This window comes from Phragmites australis, chromosome 2 (assembly GCF_958298935.1).
Source record: "Phragmites australis chromosome 2, lpPhrAust1.1, whole genome shotgun sequence".
Lineage (NCBI taxonomy): Eukaryota > Viridiplantae > Streptophyta > Magnoliopsida > Poales > Poaceae > Phragmites > Phragmites australis.
Window position 1 is genome coordinate 965,133 of NC_084922.1, and position 17,054 is coordinate 982,186.

The following is a 17,054-nucleotide window of genomic DNA, read 5'->3' on the forward strand; positions in this document are numbered from 1 at the left end:
CAACGCATCCCAGACCGGGCCCTAATAGTCCCAACCAGAACAAGATAATAAATTATTTTCACCAAAACCATGGTGAAAATGAGTACATGGTTTTTAAGCTCAATAATAGTCCATATATTATCAAACTCCAAACTGCATCGATATAAGTAGCAAAAACAGCGTCGAAGAAACCATAGGCATGCGACATCTCGCAATACAGATCAAAAATCAAACAGCAGTACAGAAAATCGCAGGCTGCATCTGCATTACTGTTGTAGGGCGAAACTATTTGGCTACTCCCATCAAGGCCAAACAACAAAAGAGCCATACATAACACAAGGCAATAAGGTGGCATATTGGTGCTCGTACCACAAGGGCCGTCGTGATACCTCCTGAGTCCAGAGGAACTCGAACCACTTGCTAGCATTCCCTACCCATTAGCACTTAATCACTTGTTTCTAATGCTTCTTGTCTTTCGCAGGGCCCCTTGGTACTTTGCTCAGAACCTTAGCATCAAACACGGCATACTGCTTCTTAACTTCCACCCACCCCTTCTCACCATAGGAGTCAATCTGATCCTCATACTTCTCGTAGAGAACAGGGACTGTGTGCAGCACCACGAAAACTGTTTTGCATAGGAGAAGAGGATCCAGAGTCAGCCAAGTAGATACTTAGAAGAGGCATTAAAAAACAAGGTTCTCTCTGAGTTGCTTTGATCCCTTACCAATGTAAACCAAGGTCAAGAAGTTGCAGCAGCTCCCAAGAACGGAAAGCAACCATAGCCCAGCAATCACCTAAAAATTGCAAGAAAGATAAATGGGACATATCCAGTTTGCTGAAGGAACCATTGTTCAGCATAGGCAATGACATAGTAGACGTACCATAAGGAATTTCTTTATGTCTCGGCCAAGAGCAATCTGACGAAGATTGGCAAAGGCCCAGTTGATCTCATAACGAGTAGATAACGCAATGTTGACAATCACGTCTTCGGGAATGATCACCTCTGGGATCCGTGGGGGAGACCTGAAATAAGAGCAAGATTTCACATCACGAAAAAATTATATGTCCATCTAACTTGCCACAAACAAACTTGCATCTTTTATAAGTTTGTGCAGTTTATGACATTGGAATGAAATCTCACTTGTTGATGAATGAGGAGGCGTTAGACCAGAGAAAGAGAACACCCAGAGAGAATATAAGACCATGGCAAACAAATGTTAGAAGATGGTAGCCAAGCAATTCAAATAGGATCCAGATTGCAGTTGCACCACCAAGTACTCCAGCAGAGATGTTCCTGTTCCTCCACAAAAACACATCAGCAGCTGCAAAAGTAGAGAGCTGAAATGAATACAGCAGGTACAACAATAGATAATCATGTCTCGCAAGACAATGTACCTTGATGCAGAAAAACATGTTCAAGTTTAAGACAGGAGAATATCAGTCGTAGACATATACTGACAAGTGAATACTGCTCTGGTTGTCATTTGTTTACATTAAAAATATGTAATCAAGCACAAAGAAGCGGTGTAAAAAGAGAGGATTATAACTCCTCCAAGAGTTTAACCATAATTTGCAGTGTGAAATCAACCAGTTCACTGCTTCTTTTCCAAACAAACTTCCAACCGTCAAGTTTTCAGGATCTTAAACCAACAATAACATCGTAAGGCAACTAATTCCCATCATTCCATCATGGTGAAACACTGCAAACCATATGAATTCAAGTGGTTTGTAATGTTATTAAATATTTCTGCGGGACAAGTAAATAAATTGTTATAAACGTACAATATTACTAGAATATTTCTATTACGAATCTAACGCTGTCATTCTTTGTATTACCTGGCTAGACATTTCAAAATTGTTAGCCAAAGTTCAGTTAGACAAGCTCAACGGCGGCAAGTATTCATGTATCACTACGTAATAGGGAATATGTTATCAACCTGCATTGATCAAACATGAAGCAAGCAGTGCCGAATCAGCCCGTACTAGTTGCGTCGATTTGTCAACGATATCTAAAATCCCAATATGATTCGCTAACCCCACCGATCTAAACAACCCGCTCCCTCCTAAAACCCTACTTCCATTCCCAAAAGCGTAAGCATTCAGATCTAGTCTGCAACCCAAAGCCTCAACCCTACTCAGATCCCCCGTAACCAGATCCGATCTACAGATTTCAAGGCAGAACCACAAAAAAAGAAAAAGAAAACAGAGCATCATTTAGATCATTAACAGAGCCATACGTTTGCCGCCACCGAGGACCATGTGGATCGGTTGCTCGCGTCCGAAGAGGCGGAACACCTTGGCCTTGGCCTCGGCCGCCGCCGCCGCGGCGGAGTCGGAGAAGGAGGGTTTGACCTCGGGCGGCGCCGAGGGGCGGGGGCGGTCGTCGTTGTCAGAGTCCGAAGACGAGTCGCCGCCGCCGACTACGTGGAGCTTGTCGGCGATCTTCTCCATCAGGGTTTCGGACTTGGGGCCCGCCCCCTCCGCTTGCGGCTGCTCCGCCATGTTCGAAACCCTCGCGCTGCTGCCCCGGTGGACACGGGAAAGGAAAGGAGCGTGTGCGCTTGTGCGGTGGAGGAGAGAAATGGGGGGAGATCTGAGCGAGCTGGCGTGGCGCGGGTTTTATAAGCGCGTGAGGGTTAGGGCTGCTGGGAAATCAGGGACGTCAGATTTGGATTGGACGGTGGAAAGGGACCGAGTGGGGGTGGTTCGGGGTACGGCGGGGTGCGTGCGCTGAGTGCTTTCGGTGCCTGAGTTAGAGAGTAATAATGCTTGGAGTACACGAGTTTGGAAGGAAGATGAATATAGATTTTTAATATTATTATTTTATTGAAAAATTCTAAAAATAATAGTTAAATTAAAAAAATGCAAGAATATATACCTGCCGGCACGTGAAATACCAACAAGTGATATGTCTGTATTTCGCATGTCAACAACCTACGTGCCTCTCGACTCGAAGACCTATTGGCACGAAGAATATCGATAAGTTATGGATCTAACTAAAGGAGTGGACCACATATGATGTTCGTGCAACGTACCGATCTATCGGCATTCCGCGTGTCAACATGTGACACGTCATGACATGTCGGCATGTAGAATACTGATAGGTGCCACATTGGACAACTCTTTTAACTTCTTTTATAGGATCCACATTTAGTCCTAACAGTGCATCATTAGATACATGATATTCTTCTAATTATTAATAAAAATCTTTCAATAAATATATTATATTCTCCTAATTATTAATACAAATTAATTAAAAAAGATAGTTGCCGGGCTATTAGCAATTAGAGTGCTGAAATGCTTGTCGGTATTCCGTTTGCTGATAGCCCTATCGGCTATCCGCTAGCATGATACTCTTATCAGTGTCTACCTGGATGTATGTGGGCATGCGAAATACCAACAGACATTTGGTTCATATTCTGCGTGCCGATAGACTCCTAGACGTTGTGCCACATAGCATATCGATATTTTGTGTGTCGATAGGTACTTATTTTTATAATTTTTTGAATTTAACTATTGTTTTTACCAAAAAAAATTACCATTTTTTAATAAAATAATATTATTTAGAAAAAAAAAAGGACGTTGAATCAGTGCCAACCGCCATGGTATGTGATTCGGTTGAAATGGACATTGTCGATAGCAATCATACTATATAAAACTGTATTTTAACTGAAGCATGTCCTATTAGTTGTTACTATGAAGATGTCTGAAGATCAGCAATTCTACGTTTTCTATCACTACTTTGTAATCCAAGTCTTTTTTTTTAAACGTGCTATATGGTTTTGCAAACTATTGAAGGGTGTTTTTTCGCAAAAGAACTACTGAAGGTTTTTTATATAAAGCATTCAACGTATTCCTACTGTAGTGTTTCATCAACTCTTTTAATGTTTGTATGAGCATCAATAGTTTTATTTGCCACAAAACACACAATAGGGTGCACAAGGATTAGTAGATCTAGCAGGAAAGAGGTGAAAAGGTTGGCGGAATCAACGTGGAGGGCACCACCTCGAACTCAGCTTTTCTGCTGGACCGGGCCCAGCAGTATTTGGAATCTCTGCGCCGTTTGATTTAGTCCGGCCTATTGCGAACGACTAAAAGATGTCGGTGGGCCCCACAAGGTATCTGTGGAGAATGGGAAAACTGCAAATACCCTAAAAGTCACTTGGATTTTGATTTTCCCCCTAAAAATTGTTTTGTTAAAAAAAAACCCCAAAAGTTTGACTTTGTTGCAAAAAACTCCCTAAAAATTCAAAAAAATAAAAAAAAATTAAAATAATTCTAAAAAAACTAGAGACAATTCTAAGACCTTCTGTGAAATTTGTTTTCAAAAATAATATCCTTTGCATCATATTTCATGGAGAGGAAGTTTGAAAAAAAAAGAAAAATGTGCAGCTCATTTATTAACTCATGTTATTTTAACTTTTTCATGTCTACCATTATTTTTCCTACACAAATAATTGTTTAAGTAAACTAATAAAAGTGGTTTCACTAATTTTGGAGGTGTTATGGATTAGTTATGAATTAATCTATCTGCAACACATTTACTTAATCCTGCATGTTACAATAACTATTTCAAGATTTCATGTATTTTTACAAGATAGAGGATCATGTAAGAAGACTAAAAAATTTTGTTTCATGATTTTTGGATTAGTAAAGAATTAACTATGCGTTTAACTCGAATTAATAAATGAGTTGCACGTTTTTCTTTTTTTCAAACTTACTCTCCATGAAATATGATGTAAAGGATATTATTTTTTAAAACAAATTTTACAAAAGGTCTTATAATTGTCTCTAGTTTTTTTTAGAATTTTTTGTAATTTTTTTTTAAAAAAATTGAATTTTTAGGGGTGTTTTGCAACAAAATCAAACCTTTAGGGTTTTTTTTTTTTTTGCAACAAAACAACTTTTGGGGGGGAAAGTCAAAATCCAAGTGACTTTGGGGGGGGGGGGTTGCATTTATCCCGTGGAGAATTCATAAATTTTGCGTTCTAATTTCAGGCTTGACTGGTTATTTTTTTTCCTTACCAATACCAGGTTTGTTTGGACCTATGAATAGAGAAAGAGAAGTGTAAACAAATTGAAAATGACATTTTGTTTTTATCAAGGTGCATGCAGAATAGGTGAATAGCTCGATTCGTTTCAAAAATATGTCCCTGGATAAAGAATTATTCCAGCAAAAAGGTTTAATGCTTGCTCTTAGACGTGGGAAGTAATATGATGAAGAAGGGGTGTGGCAAAGCCTGCTTTGGAGTAAATAGCTAGGTAGCAAGACCATTGCTCAGGTGGAAAAGAAACATGATACTCTTATTTATGTTCAGGCCTTATGAATATAAAGTATTCTTTTCTCAACTTGGAGCATCTTAGACTACAAAGTGGTACACATATTAGATTTTAGAGGACAGATGGATCGGTACAAGTACACTAAAAGAGTAATAGCACATTCTCTATTATATACAAAACAAGCCACGATGACGACGAAAGTTGTTAATTCTAACCCACTTAATGTCTCCTTTCGTAGAGCGAAAGCGGGAAGCAAATTGGATGCATGGCAACAATCCATCTGTGCAAAAACTCGGCTGACAACAATAGTGGCAAGTGCTGAAACAAACAATGATGCTAAATAGTGAACTAGGCTAGGGTTATAGACCTTACGCTAATTGGACTGGGTGCCTGGGCTGTTTGGTGTGCTTCACGGTTATATTATGGGTACCCGTGGGTGGACTATGATACTTGCACCTAAGCTGTGACTTTACAGGTACCTGACCCGCTATGCATGTGGACGAAATCTAAGACCTAGCCCGTGCCCAACAGGCATGGTACTCGTGGATACCCGAACCTCCTGGTAGGATTGTTATTCCTAATTCTGATTGACTTAATGTCTCCTTTCGTAGAGCTATAGTGGGAAGCAAATTGGATGCATGACAATTGTCCACCTTAACGAGCAACTAGATAGTTTTATATGGTCACTACATCAAAGTGGACAAATCTTGGTTCATTCGATGTATAAGGCCTTGCTAAATTCAAACATCATACAGACAAACCACTATTTACAGAAACTAAAACTCCCTCTCAAGATTAAAATTTTCTTATGGTACCTGCATTGATGTGTGATTTTGGCTAAGGATAACTTAGTTGAGAAGAATTAGCAAAGAAGTGAAAAATATTGTTTTTATATTAGTAATGAAACTATTCGATATTTATTCTTTGATTGTCATTTTGTTAAGTTTATTTGGAGAATAGTACAATTTTTTTGGTTTATATGCCCTAGTAGTGTATCCAATATATTTTGTTCATGGCTAGATGGGTTTGATGTAAAGCAAAAAAACAAATTTTGATTGGCGGGTGCTCTATGTTGTGCACGTTGGCTAAGTCAAAAGTGCACTCTTGTATGTAGGTCATCTTCAGAGCTACTCATTGGATTTGTTTCTTCGCGTTGCTAAAGAAGAAGGATGAGTAGGGCAATATGCGAATTGTATACCGCCTTCTGGAGACGACCATTATGGATATCTTTGCCAATAGAATTTGTGGTTGATGTTATCTCCTTCTATGTTTGTTTTTGCAAGAACTTGGTTATTCGTTAGTGGTTTATCTGGCCAATGACTACAAACTTGGAACAAGTATCGCCTACATACATCCTTAGATGTATGAGCTGGGATATGAGTTCATCCATTGCATGATCTAAAAAAAGAGAGAGCTCTCTTTCTTTTCCCTCACATGCAAACAAAATGATGCTGTCTCCCGGCCGTGGAGGTAGATCCAAAGAGTTGGTCCATTGGACCCCTAGTTCTAGCAAGACTCTTGGGACGCACTTGCGACTTTGTGAGTAGTTTGGTAGCTCTAAGCCTACATGAGTGTACATGCCTGTGTTGTTTGGGTGCACGATGCACGCTATCAAGGTGAAAAACTACTCCTAGTTAGCAAGCAAAGCTCTGAGTAGTATCGGTTACTGGTGTTACTAGGCATTCATCAACTTGAGCATAAACCAACACCATCCTATATACCCTAGCTCTCCCTAAACACTCATTTGGTTGGAGAAAAGCACAATTCGGGCAAAGGATCGCTCGCACGTCTCGTTCTGTAGACTGCAGTCCGGAACAGATGGGCTCAGAATTGCCACCGTTGTCAAATGTGGCCGAGCATAATCTGTCTGGAGTCTTTGGACCGCCAAGCCCAAACGAGTATCGGCCTTTGCGACTCTGCGTTCCAACGATTTGGTCCAGGTTTGTATACTTTATTTCCAAGCCAATACGGAAATGATGCAATCTTTTTATACTGTGCTACTGTAGCGAGTAAAGTATGCTAAGGATACGACTGAATATCCAAAATAAAAAAAGAGACAGTTGAATGATTAAAAAAGGACATAACTGACTAGACAATTTTCTACTATTCACAAAGTCAATTTGCAATATTTTAAAGTGTCTTTTGTGACACTGACTTTTTTTTGCCGAAAATATTGTGAAACTGACCATGCTTCTCTGGCACTGCAATATCTTTGAAAAAAGAACAGGAGAACGTCGAGAAGCGAATGGCACTGGAGCGTACAATGAAGACTGAAGACGCAGTAGTACATATCATGTTTCACATGATTGCACAGGCAAAAATACATGCCGCAATGTGCATTCTCCATTCATATCAAATGATCAACTGATCACGTCTTCAGTGCCACAAGTCCCGGCGCCGCCGCCGGTGTATGCGTTCTCCTGACAGGTAGATCTCAAGAGCGCACCATGTTCTCGTCAGAACCGCATGATGGTCTTCCAGAGCTTCATGATGAGCTCGAATGGAGTTGTATTGCACCTCCCAGTGGCCAAACAGGCAATGGGTAGCTGATGGCTTCTTCGGGGCATTGCTAAGCAATGGCCGCATGGTGTTAAATAGAGCTCTAAGCTGAAGATGATGTTCGCGTAACCTCAGTTTCTCACCCAAGTTCATATGGTGCAGCATTACATGAGTTCATGCAAGGATGGATAATGGATTCATTCACCCCACCAAGCGCATATCCCAAGGTAAATTCTCTCCTTCGCATATTCAGAATGAAATCTCACTAATCAGCTGGCTTTCTTTTTTACTCTTTTTCCTCTTTATTACCAACACTTACCGTCGTCCACTGTTCAGTTATTGATTACTACAGCAAAAAGGACCAGTAGAAAAAAGAAAAACCACCAGAGCACGCACACCCGACAATTCATGTCAAACGTTCCATGTGATCCAAAGCGTGCATTGCGCATCCAGTGCTAACAGAATTTTGGAATTCTGCTTCTCGAAAGGAACAACAGAATTTGAGTTCCTCGCAAAAGGAAACAACATAATTTGGAACTCTTGTATACAAAAAATCTACCACTTTCATCCACTCGTATATGTCACGATGATGCTTGAATCCGATGCCAACGGACGAGATCACGGGAGCCCCACGGTGTGAGCACTGCACAGGCACTGCAGGCCGCGCGGACCCCCGTCGGAATCCAAAACTGCCCTGGCGTCCGTCCAACCCCACCCGGGTCACTCTGCGCTCTGCTCCTCGTCTCTTTGCCATTGATGCTGCCACGCCACCACGACCTTGTCCTCCTCTTGCGCCCCCTCACGCCTCTCTCCTCCTCGCCTCAAAAGGCTCCCCAAAAGAGTCTTTTTTTGAGTGTTGAGAGTCAAGTAGGGACTAGGGACTAGGGAGTAGTTGGGCTTGGAACTGAGTGAGCGAGAATTGACTGCCGAGGAGTGAGTGAGTGAGTAGCTCTGTGCATCTCTGCTGTTCGTCATGGAGTCCTTCAGCTTCCTCAAGTACTTGCGCGGTGGCCCGGTCGGTGGCAACCAGCGCGCGCCCGTGGCCGCCACGACCATAGCCGCGACGGTGTGTGAGGACGGTGGAGGGGGAGGAGGTGGCAGTGGGGACGTCGACGACGACGCCTCCTTCTTCGACCTGGAGTTTGCGGTGCCCGGCGACGAGAGCGCGGCGTCCGACGCGGAGGAGGAGAGGGTCGAGTTCAACTTCGCCGTCGCCGGCGACGACGTCGCATCTGGCGGGGGCGAGGTGGTGGCCGTCGACGCGGTGGCGCCGACGGGCGGAGAGTCCGGCGACGGGAAGGACGACGCAGAGCTGTCGGCCGAGGTTGCGCCGGTGCCGGCGTCGACGTCGTTGCTCCGGCCGGCGACCAAGTTCCGCGTGCTGCTGCTGAAGCTGAGGAAGCCGAAGGTCCCCGTCCCGGGCGAGAGCAACGGAGGCGTTGGCGGCGCACCGGCGGCTAAGCAGGCGAACCGGTTCTTGATAAAGTTCCGGGTGGACGACGCGCCCCTCGTCTCGCTTTTCACGCGCGACAACAGCTCTCGCACCTCCGACGCCGGCGCCGGCGCGGACAGGCCGGCGGCGGTCCAGGCAGCGCAGCCCCAGGATGCGGCGGCGGCGGCTGCGATCACCGCTGAGGAACGGCGCTTCGCGAAGGAGGTGCTCCTCAAGTACCTGAACAAAATCAAGCCGCTCTACGTCAAAGTCTCCCGCCGCTACGGTGAGCGCCTCCGCTTCGCCGGCGCCAGCGAGGGCGAGGAGACGGACGCCGAGCCGGACCCCGCGCCGTCGCCCGCCCCATCCCCCTCCCCGTCCCAGCTTCCGTCCGCAGCGGCCCCGGCGCCGCAGCCAGTCGTCGTGGCATGCGGCGTGCGTGCGCCGCGCGCCAGCGTCCCGGCCGGGCTGAAGCAGGTCTGCAAGCGCCTGGGCAAGAGCCGCTCCGCGTCCTCCGCCGTGGCCGCCGCGCCCTCGCCGCCTCCCTCGGCCACTCCGCAGCCGCAGCGCCGGGACGACTCACTGCTGCTGCTGCAGGACGGCATCCAGAGCGCCATCGCCCACTGCAAGCGCTCCTTCAACGCCTCCAAAGGTACATGCACGGATGCACCATGCCCCTATGGACCACCTCCCATTGACACAGCAGCAACCTAATGGCTAATGGCATCTCTGTACCTACTTTGCAAAAACCCGGTAGGGTCCGAGTCGCCGCTGCTCCTGCGGCCCATGACGATTAGCGACCCGAGGGACGGCAGGGCGGCCGACACCAATGACAGCGGCGACGGCGCGTGAGGCGGGGCCGTCCGATCCGCTGATACAAAGACGAGCTGTGATCGCCGTAGTCAAGTAGTATTAAGGTAGATGCTACTAGTGTTATTAGCCTCATGATGAAAGCGTGCATGTGTGCTCTCTTCCTTGTCTTATCGTGGCCCAAAAGATTTGTTTTTTGGGCCACGATGAACTTCTGGGTTGTGCCTACCTGCATGCTCTCACCGTCTAGTTGGATGATAATTTGGTGCCGTAGTAGCAGCACCATCTCCCATGTGAAGTCGCTTCCTTCCTACTACTAGTAAATTGATCCTCCTCTGTGTCCCTTGTTAACAACTTCCAAATTTCTTCGCTGCGTGCAACACCGAACTGGTTCCAACAGAGATGGGACCGTGCAGTGCAGGCTCCGTGACTCGAGTAGCGTTTCGCCGTGAAAAGACGGCTGCGTCGTGTCGGAGGGCAGGCTTTAGCAGCACCCACGCTGCCTTGTGAACTGGGAAAAACAAAACCAAGCAAGCAGTAGGAAAAGGTTGGATTCGCACGCCCGAATTTGTTTCCTCTCGAGAAAGGCCGGCGCGCGACAGCGAGAGTCGCGTCGCGGTCGACCAAATCTGCCGCTCTTCCCGGCCTTTCCGTCCCCTCCGACGTCCATCGCCTTGTTGTCCGTGCTCGGCCTCGGCACGGCGCGGCACTCTGCCCTCTGCCGTCGCGTCGGCTCGCCCGGACCCGGGCTGGCTGCACTGCACATCCATAGCGGCAGCCTCGTTTGCCGCGAAAGGCTGGCGGCCGGGGCGGGGCTGGAGCTCGTGGACGCAGCGCGGATCCGTGGCCCGCGCGCGTCTACGAGGAGTTAGCCTCGTGTCGTCGCATCCCGGCGCGGCGTGATGATTGATTCGTTCCAGCTTCATGACGGCTGACGGACGGGCACGCTGCTTTTGCCCTGCCCGCTTCGGTGTCCCGCCACTAGAGTACACGGGACGTACGTGAGAGCAGACACGAGTGTCGACGCGACGCACACCGTAGTTACTGCCTGCCCTCGCTGCATTCATTCGTTCATCTACGGCGGCGGCTGTTTAGCCTCTCTTTTTTACCGTCGATGACAGACAGGAACAGGGCCTGCTGAACGCTGACGTTTAGAATCACCCTACCAAACGCCAGAGTACACAGGTCCCTTGTAGAATCCGGCAAGACTGCAGAATCGCATTGACTTTTTTAGATCTAGATGGAGCAGTAATGTAAACCTAGCCCCTGGACTGGCTTCGTAATGTGAACCATGTCCATCCGCGCCAATGGGTGCATACTGGAGCCGGACAGGAATCCAATGCCATGCCACTGGGTAGCCTAGTCCATGTCCATCGACGGACGCAGCGATGGTACTCCTCCTCCTTCCAGCGGTGGTACCAAATTGAAAGCAGCGTCTCTGCGCCCCAGTTTGGCATTCACGACTGCCTTGCCTGTTTGATGGGTCTGCCTGGCCACAGCGTACACAAGCATCGCCATCGATCCATCCGTGACGGCACCTGATTAGCTTGCGCCGGTTCATTCTCTTTGCACCAATCCCGGCCAAAACACTGCTAACCAATGGTCCCGATGGACGGAGTATTAGCGCCACAGGACCGGCGATTGCAGCCGAGCGAGATATTGTTAGCACAGCTAGCGGCGCCAGCAAATTAGTTGGACCAGATAGCGGCGCGACGGCACACGGTCGACGCCGATCATTATTTATTGCTACGTCAATTTGGCCGCATGCGATGTGGATGTGGATGTGTTCGTGTAGGCTTGACGGTCCTGGTGGTTGGAGCCCAGCCCAGCTGTGACAGAGACGAGGTCACTGCTGATTGCTTTGGTTTTGAGCCGTGACCCTAGCGTTAAAACCCGCTGACATTCGTCCTATCGCCGATCGAGAAATAGCTAGGATCCATTTTCGCAGGAAGTTTCCAAATGACTTCCCTTACATACAGTACGTACTAAGAGCATTACTAGGTTATGTTTGGATGAGAGTTCGGTCAAGTGGCCGACGGTTCAGTGACTCCCGTGCTAAATCGATTGGTGGGAACTGCATAGTAATTAAATTAAAAGACGCAAAAAGGACAGCTTTCTCTCTGCTCAACCATAGTTCCCCTTCGGGCCTTGTTCAGGGAGATTAGAGGCTCCATGGCTGCATACTTTTCTTCAGGTAAAGTCTCTAGTCGTTTAGCTTGTAACAGTGTTGCCGACGTTTTAACCGTACACGGATGATGGAACTAGGTAGCCATTGAACATACCTGATGGATCAGCCTCGGAATATATTTCTGTCATGCTGTCTGGTGACATTCCGGTTGCCAATGCTTAATAATATAGCATATTAAAAAAACCATATTTCCCCTTCACAGCTTCCGAGACAGCTGATACTTCTCGTGAATAGACAGATGCAAAAGGAAAAAAAATCTAAAATTTTATATGAATGAGTGTATTTATCGAAATAGTAAATATCATATATACTCCGTATGGCACACTGTATGTCAAATACAGTCTATTTTCGGTATATGGTGTACCAAAAATTTATTTTCGGTACGCCGTGTACCGAATACGAATGCTAAATTAATAAATACAACTATATATTATCTATTTCGGCAAATACGTTCAGATATGTTGTCTAATTTTGAATTTTGGCCGATGCAAGGGTATATGCAAGAAACCCAAGAAAACATCATCAAACTCCAAATATAAGCCCATGAAATAATAGAGCATGATTTTAGATTAATATAGGAAAAATAATCATCTCATTTCGAGTTCTATGAGTGAGATATACATGTTTGAAATTACAATTACAGATTAAAAGATGAAATGCTACTGTTCTGATGATTTTTTATTTTTGCACGATTTCTTGATTTATTTTTGGTATTAAGAATTCATGTAGATAATATTATCTGACTGACATGTGCCCCACTAATTTTATTTTATTTTCTATTTATTCTTCTACCTAGAAAAGAAATATTCCCTCAGTACATGGAATCGTGTCTAAGCCCATGGACCAAGTCCATCGTGGGCTCGATGCACAGTCCATTGACCAGGTGGCCCTACCAGCTCACATGTCAACTATAGCGCTGACATGGATGCCACATCAGCGGCGGTGCCCAAGCGCTACACGCGGCCACCGGAACAACGTCGGAGGTGTGAGGAACCGTTCAAATAGTATTCTAATTAATCATCAGGATTATCGTTATCAATAATCACAACCTCAATGATTAATTAGAATACTATACCGATAGTTCGGCACGTGTTTTGTATTTAAGATCATAACATATGTCTTTCTAACATATAACATCACAACAAAACTTAAGAAAGAGTGAATAATTAACATTAGATTACAAGTTCTTAAGCATTCAACTATTTACAACAATTTACACAAAAGATTAAATCAACTACACAGCGGAAACAAAACTATAGACAACAAAAGAAAAGTGAAGCCATATGTCCTTAGGCTCCACCTCAAAAGCTTCGTCACTCGAGAGTAGTTGCCTACTCAGGCCCGTCAGCAACAAATCGAACATGTACTCAAATTGTTTGCCTTCATAGGATTTCAAAGAAGATCATTTCTAATCGAAGCATTCAGTTCACTTCTTATTTCCGGAGAAATCTGCATAAGACCACAGGAACTAAGCTCTTCCATAGCACCGCATATCACCCCTAGACTGATGGTCCAACCGAGAGGGTGAATCAGATTCTGGAGGATATACTTTGATCTTGTGCTCTTACAAATGGAAAGAAGTGGGAGATATGCTTGTCATTCGCCGAGTTCTCTTACAACAACAACTACCAAGCAAGTATTGAAATGTCGCTGTTTGAAACCCTCTATGGCCGTAGATGCTGAACGCTGTTGAATTAGTCCGAATCCGGTGAAAGGGCTTTTCTAAGTCTAGATTTGGTTAAAGAGGCAAAATGGCATGTTCTGACTATTTAGAAGTGTCTTCTCACGGCTCAATCACGACAGGAGAGCTATGCGGATTGCCATCGGAGAGAACCTGTATTCGAGATTAGAGACTTTGTGTATCTCAAGGTTTCTCCACTCAAAGGAGTTTGACACTTTCAAATCAGAGGAAAGCTAGCACCTTGATACGTGGGACCAATCAAAATTTTTGCTCAGTGTGGAGAGGTGACCTATCAATTAGACTTGCCTATGTCCCTCTTCGCCATCCACAACGTGTTCCACGTGTCACAACTGAAGAAATACCTTTGAGTTCCAATTAAAGTACAATGGAGCAACCACACAGAAGGTGAGGCGACATGGGAGCATGAGAATAAAATCCGCTCCGAGTATCCCGAGCTTTTTGAGAACTTGTAAATATCATTGTAATTTTGTACAATTTGGACAACTCCCAAGTCTATATTCATCACCGTGTTGAATAGAAATTTTGTTCCAAAGAGTGCACTTAGAAATCTTTCAACCGGGAGAAAACTGCTCCTAGCGGTCTGACTACTAGTTCACAGGGAAGCCCAATGATTATCTTTTCTTTTCGTCGATGAAAGTCAATGTGATTCTTTCCAATTGAGGATAAATCTTTCCTATTCCACCACCGTCACCTTCTCTCTAAGTCTATCGAATCTCGGGATGATATTCTTCTTAAGGGGGAGGTTTATCACGTCCCAAAATGTTAATGACGTAATTAAGCATATATGATCATCATCGCATGTAATTATACGTATTTGTGTATCGAGTTGAGTCAAAATATGTTTCAAGTACTTTAGAGATGATTTAGAGCATTTTGGAGAAGCTCCAAATACTTAGAAAAAGTTGGAGAGTGAATATAAGGGGACACTGGACTATTTCAAGGGTCTTCTTTTATTTCCTATCAAGGGTCTTCTTTTATTTCCCATCAAGTGCATGAGTTTGCCAAATCATTTATAATTAAGCTTCTCAATTCATCACCATATTGTGCTCAGGCCAATGGATAGACCAAGTCAAGCAATGAGGTTTTGAGTGAAGCATTATGGGCTCATCACATATCTAAATATAGTAATACTAAAGTTACTCCTTAAGAGTTGGTGTATGGACAAGAAGCTGTTTTGCCCGTTGAGGTAAATCTTGGCCCATTGAGAGTGGCACGATAAAATGATTTGTCGGTCATGAATTATTATAATGCTATGGTAGATAGAATAGATGACCTCGATGTTATGATAGAAATTGAAAATGATAAATTGAGGGTAGCTAGAGCCTACAATAAGAAAGTAAAGGAAAAATCTTTTCAAGTAGGAGATTTGGTTTGAAAGACGATTTTCCCTGTCGAGTCTAAAGAATAAGTTTGGAAAGTGGTCTCTTAGTTGGGAAGGTCCTTTTAAGGTTGTAGTAATCGTACCCAGAAATTCGTATATATTGTAATATTTACGAGGAGATAAGATGCCTCGAGCTATCAATGGGAAATACTTGAAGAAATACTATCCAAGTGTGTAGCAAGACGCTTGAGAAGAGAGGTAAGGATACCTGGCTGATGTAATTTGGTATCGTCCTAAGATACATAGTTATACATGGCCGATGTGTTTACTATCGCCCTTAGAACATACATGTGATTGATATATTGTTCATATTGTCCTAAGTAGTAGCCGAAGATGAATAATGAATTATTTAATGATTGTATTGAGAAAAGGTGTTTTCTGTGTGCAAGCTTTACCAAAAAACAGGGGGCATGTGTTGATAGCAAAAAATGGCACAACTAGACTTTTTGTGCACATCGGATAGTCCGGTGCTTAAGGTCGTGTCATCACTGGATTATCCGATGAATAGAAGAGGATTTTGTGTAGAAACATGCTCTGTGTACAAATTAGTCCGGCAAGTGCTCCGGTGCAAACGTCGGACTATCCGATGCTTGTAAGTTGATATTTGCCGAAAAACATATTCTCTACAAAAAATAGTCCAGTGTGTTATCCGAGGTAGCGTCAGATCATCTAATGAGTTTAATGGCAAAACTTGTAGAGAAAATTGCTCTATGCGAGAATTAGTCCAATGAGGTTTTTGGTGTCAATGTCGGATCATGCGGTGCATGTATTTCAAATTTTTGCAGCAGGATTTGCTCTTTGCAAATATTAGTCCGGCGATAGCCTCTAGGGAGTGTATTTCAAACGCTGGACTATCCGGTGTATATTAGAAAAGAGTTCAGGGTCCAACCGAGTTGAACTCACTAGATAGTCCAGTGATCAAAAGTTTGTTCTCACCGGACCATCTAGTGTTTAGTTCGAGTCCGACTCGAGTTGGATTCGTAGATCTATTCAGATTCTTTTCATGTTTTTGACCGAATAGAGCATGTTTAGGGTTGTAATAGAGTCCCACTTTGATTCCCTAGGATCAAGACCACGTCCCCTTTATAAATAGTTGATGGTGGAGGTCGATTGCAATAACAACTCAGTCAATCGCAAACATTGCATCTGCCTTTTGTTTTTCTTTACTTTCCAGCACATTAGGGTAGGTTTAGAGTAGTTCTTTGCTGTTACTTCGGTCCCCATGATTTGGGTGGTAGTTCTATGTTGATTTGCTTGTAAATCGTTAGGGTGGCCGTCCTCAAGGTTGCCAGTCGAAATTCTTTGCTTGTTTGCTCGTAAACAAGTTACGTGTCGCTGCGAAAAGCGATAGTTATCTAGGACGGATTTGTGTTGCACGAGATTACCAAATTCCGCGCCAACACAACGGTGCTGCTCTAACCTCACTGTTTGGTTCATCTTTTGATGGCCTTTTCTACTTAGAAGCAGAAAGCTAAATCAAATAGTACGTTTTTGGAAATGGCTTCTGAGAAGTAGAAGATGGTAAAAGCTAGCATTATTATTAAAAGACAGAAGTTGGTCTTGAGTAGATTTTATAGTTTCTGAGGAATAATGCTTTGAGCGGTATTACATATATTATTCATTTCTTTCGTATCAAAAGCTAATTCAAAATTAGATTTTTCTATAAATAGCTTTTTAACAACAACTTTTAAAAGCAACTTTTAGAAAAGTCTCATCATAACCAAACATAGCCTAAGTTTAAACAAGAGCCACTCAATACAATTTCATCATGAGGGGATGGCTC

The 17,054-nt window shown here is 44.2% G+C and overlaps 2 protein-coding genes across 2 annotated transcripts; one reads left to right on the forward strand and one right to left on the reverse strand.

Moving 5' to 3' along the window:
- Window positions 1–45: 45 nt before the first annotated feature.
- On the reverse strand, window positions 46–2,579 carry LOC133892529 (reticulon-like protein B2). The gene is made up of 5 exons (XM_062333373.1): window positions 2,217–2,579; window positions 1,121–1,301; window positions 861–1,002; window positions 704–773; window positions 46–604 (listed from the first exon to the last, which is right to left on the reverse strand). The coding sequence occupies exons 1-5, from the start codon at window positions 2,479–2,481 to the stop codon at window positions 438–440; spliced, it is 825 nt and encodes a 274-aa protein (XP_062189357.1). The 5' UTR covers window positions 2,482–2,579; the 3' UTR covers window positions 46–437.
- A 5,881-nt stretch (window positions 2,580–8,460) lies between these two features.
- On the forward strand, window positions 8,461–10,345 carry LOC133892536 (probable membrane-associated kinase regulator 2). Its single transcript, XM_062333385.1, has 2 exons — window positions 8,461–9,842; window positions 9,948–10,345. Exons 1-2 carry the CDS (start codon window positions 8,732–8,734, stop codon window positions 10,040–10,042), a joined length of 1,206 nt encoding a protein of 401 aa, XP_062189369.1. The 5' UTR covers window positions 8,461–8,731; the 3' UTR covers window positions 10,043–10,345.
- Window positions 10,346–17,054: the final 6,709 nt, after the last annotated feature.

Coding starts and splice junctions, on each gene's coding strand:
- LOC133892529 (XM_062333373.1), bottom strand. CDS start 2,481: ATGGCGGAGCAGCCGCAAGCGGAGGGGGCGGGCCCCAAGTCCGAAACC. Junction 1,003..1,120: donor GCCTCCTCATTCATCAACAA/GTGAGATTTCAT, acceptor CTCTTATTTCAG/GTCTCCCCCACGGATCCCAG. Junction 774..860: donor ACATAAAGAAATTCCTTATG/GTACGTCTACTA, acceptor TGCAATTTTTAG/GTGATTGCTGGGCTATGGTT.
- LOC133892536 (XM_062333385.1), top strand. CDS start 8,732: ATGGAGTCCTTCAGCTTCCTCAAGTACTTGCGCGGTGGCCCGGTCGGT. Junction 9,843..9,947: donor CTCCTTCAACGCCTCCAAAG/GTACATGCACGG, acceptor AAAACCCGGTAG/GGTCCGAGTCGCCGCTGCTC.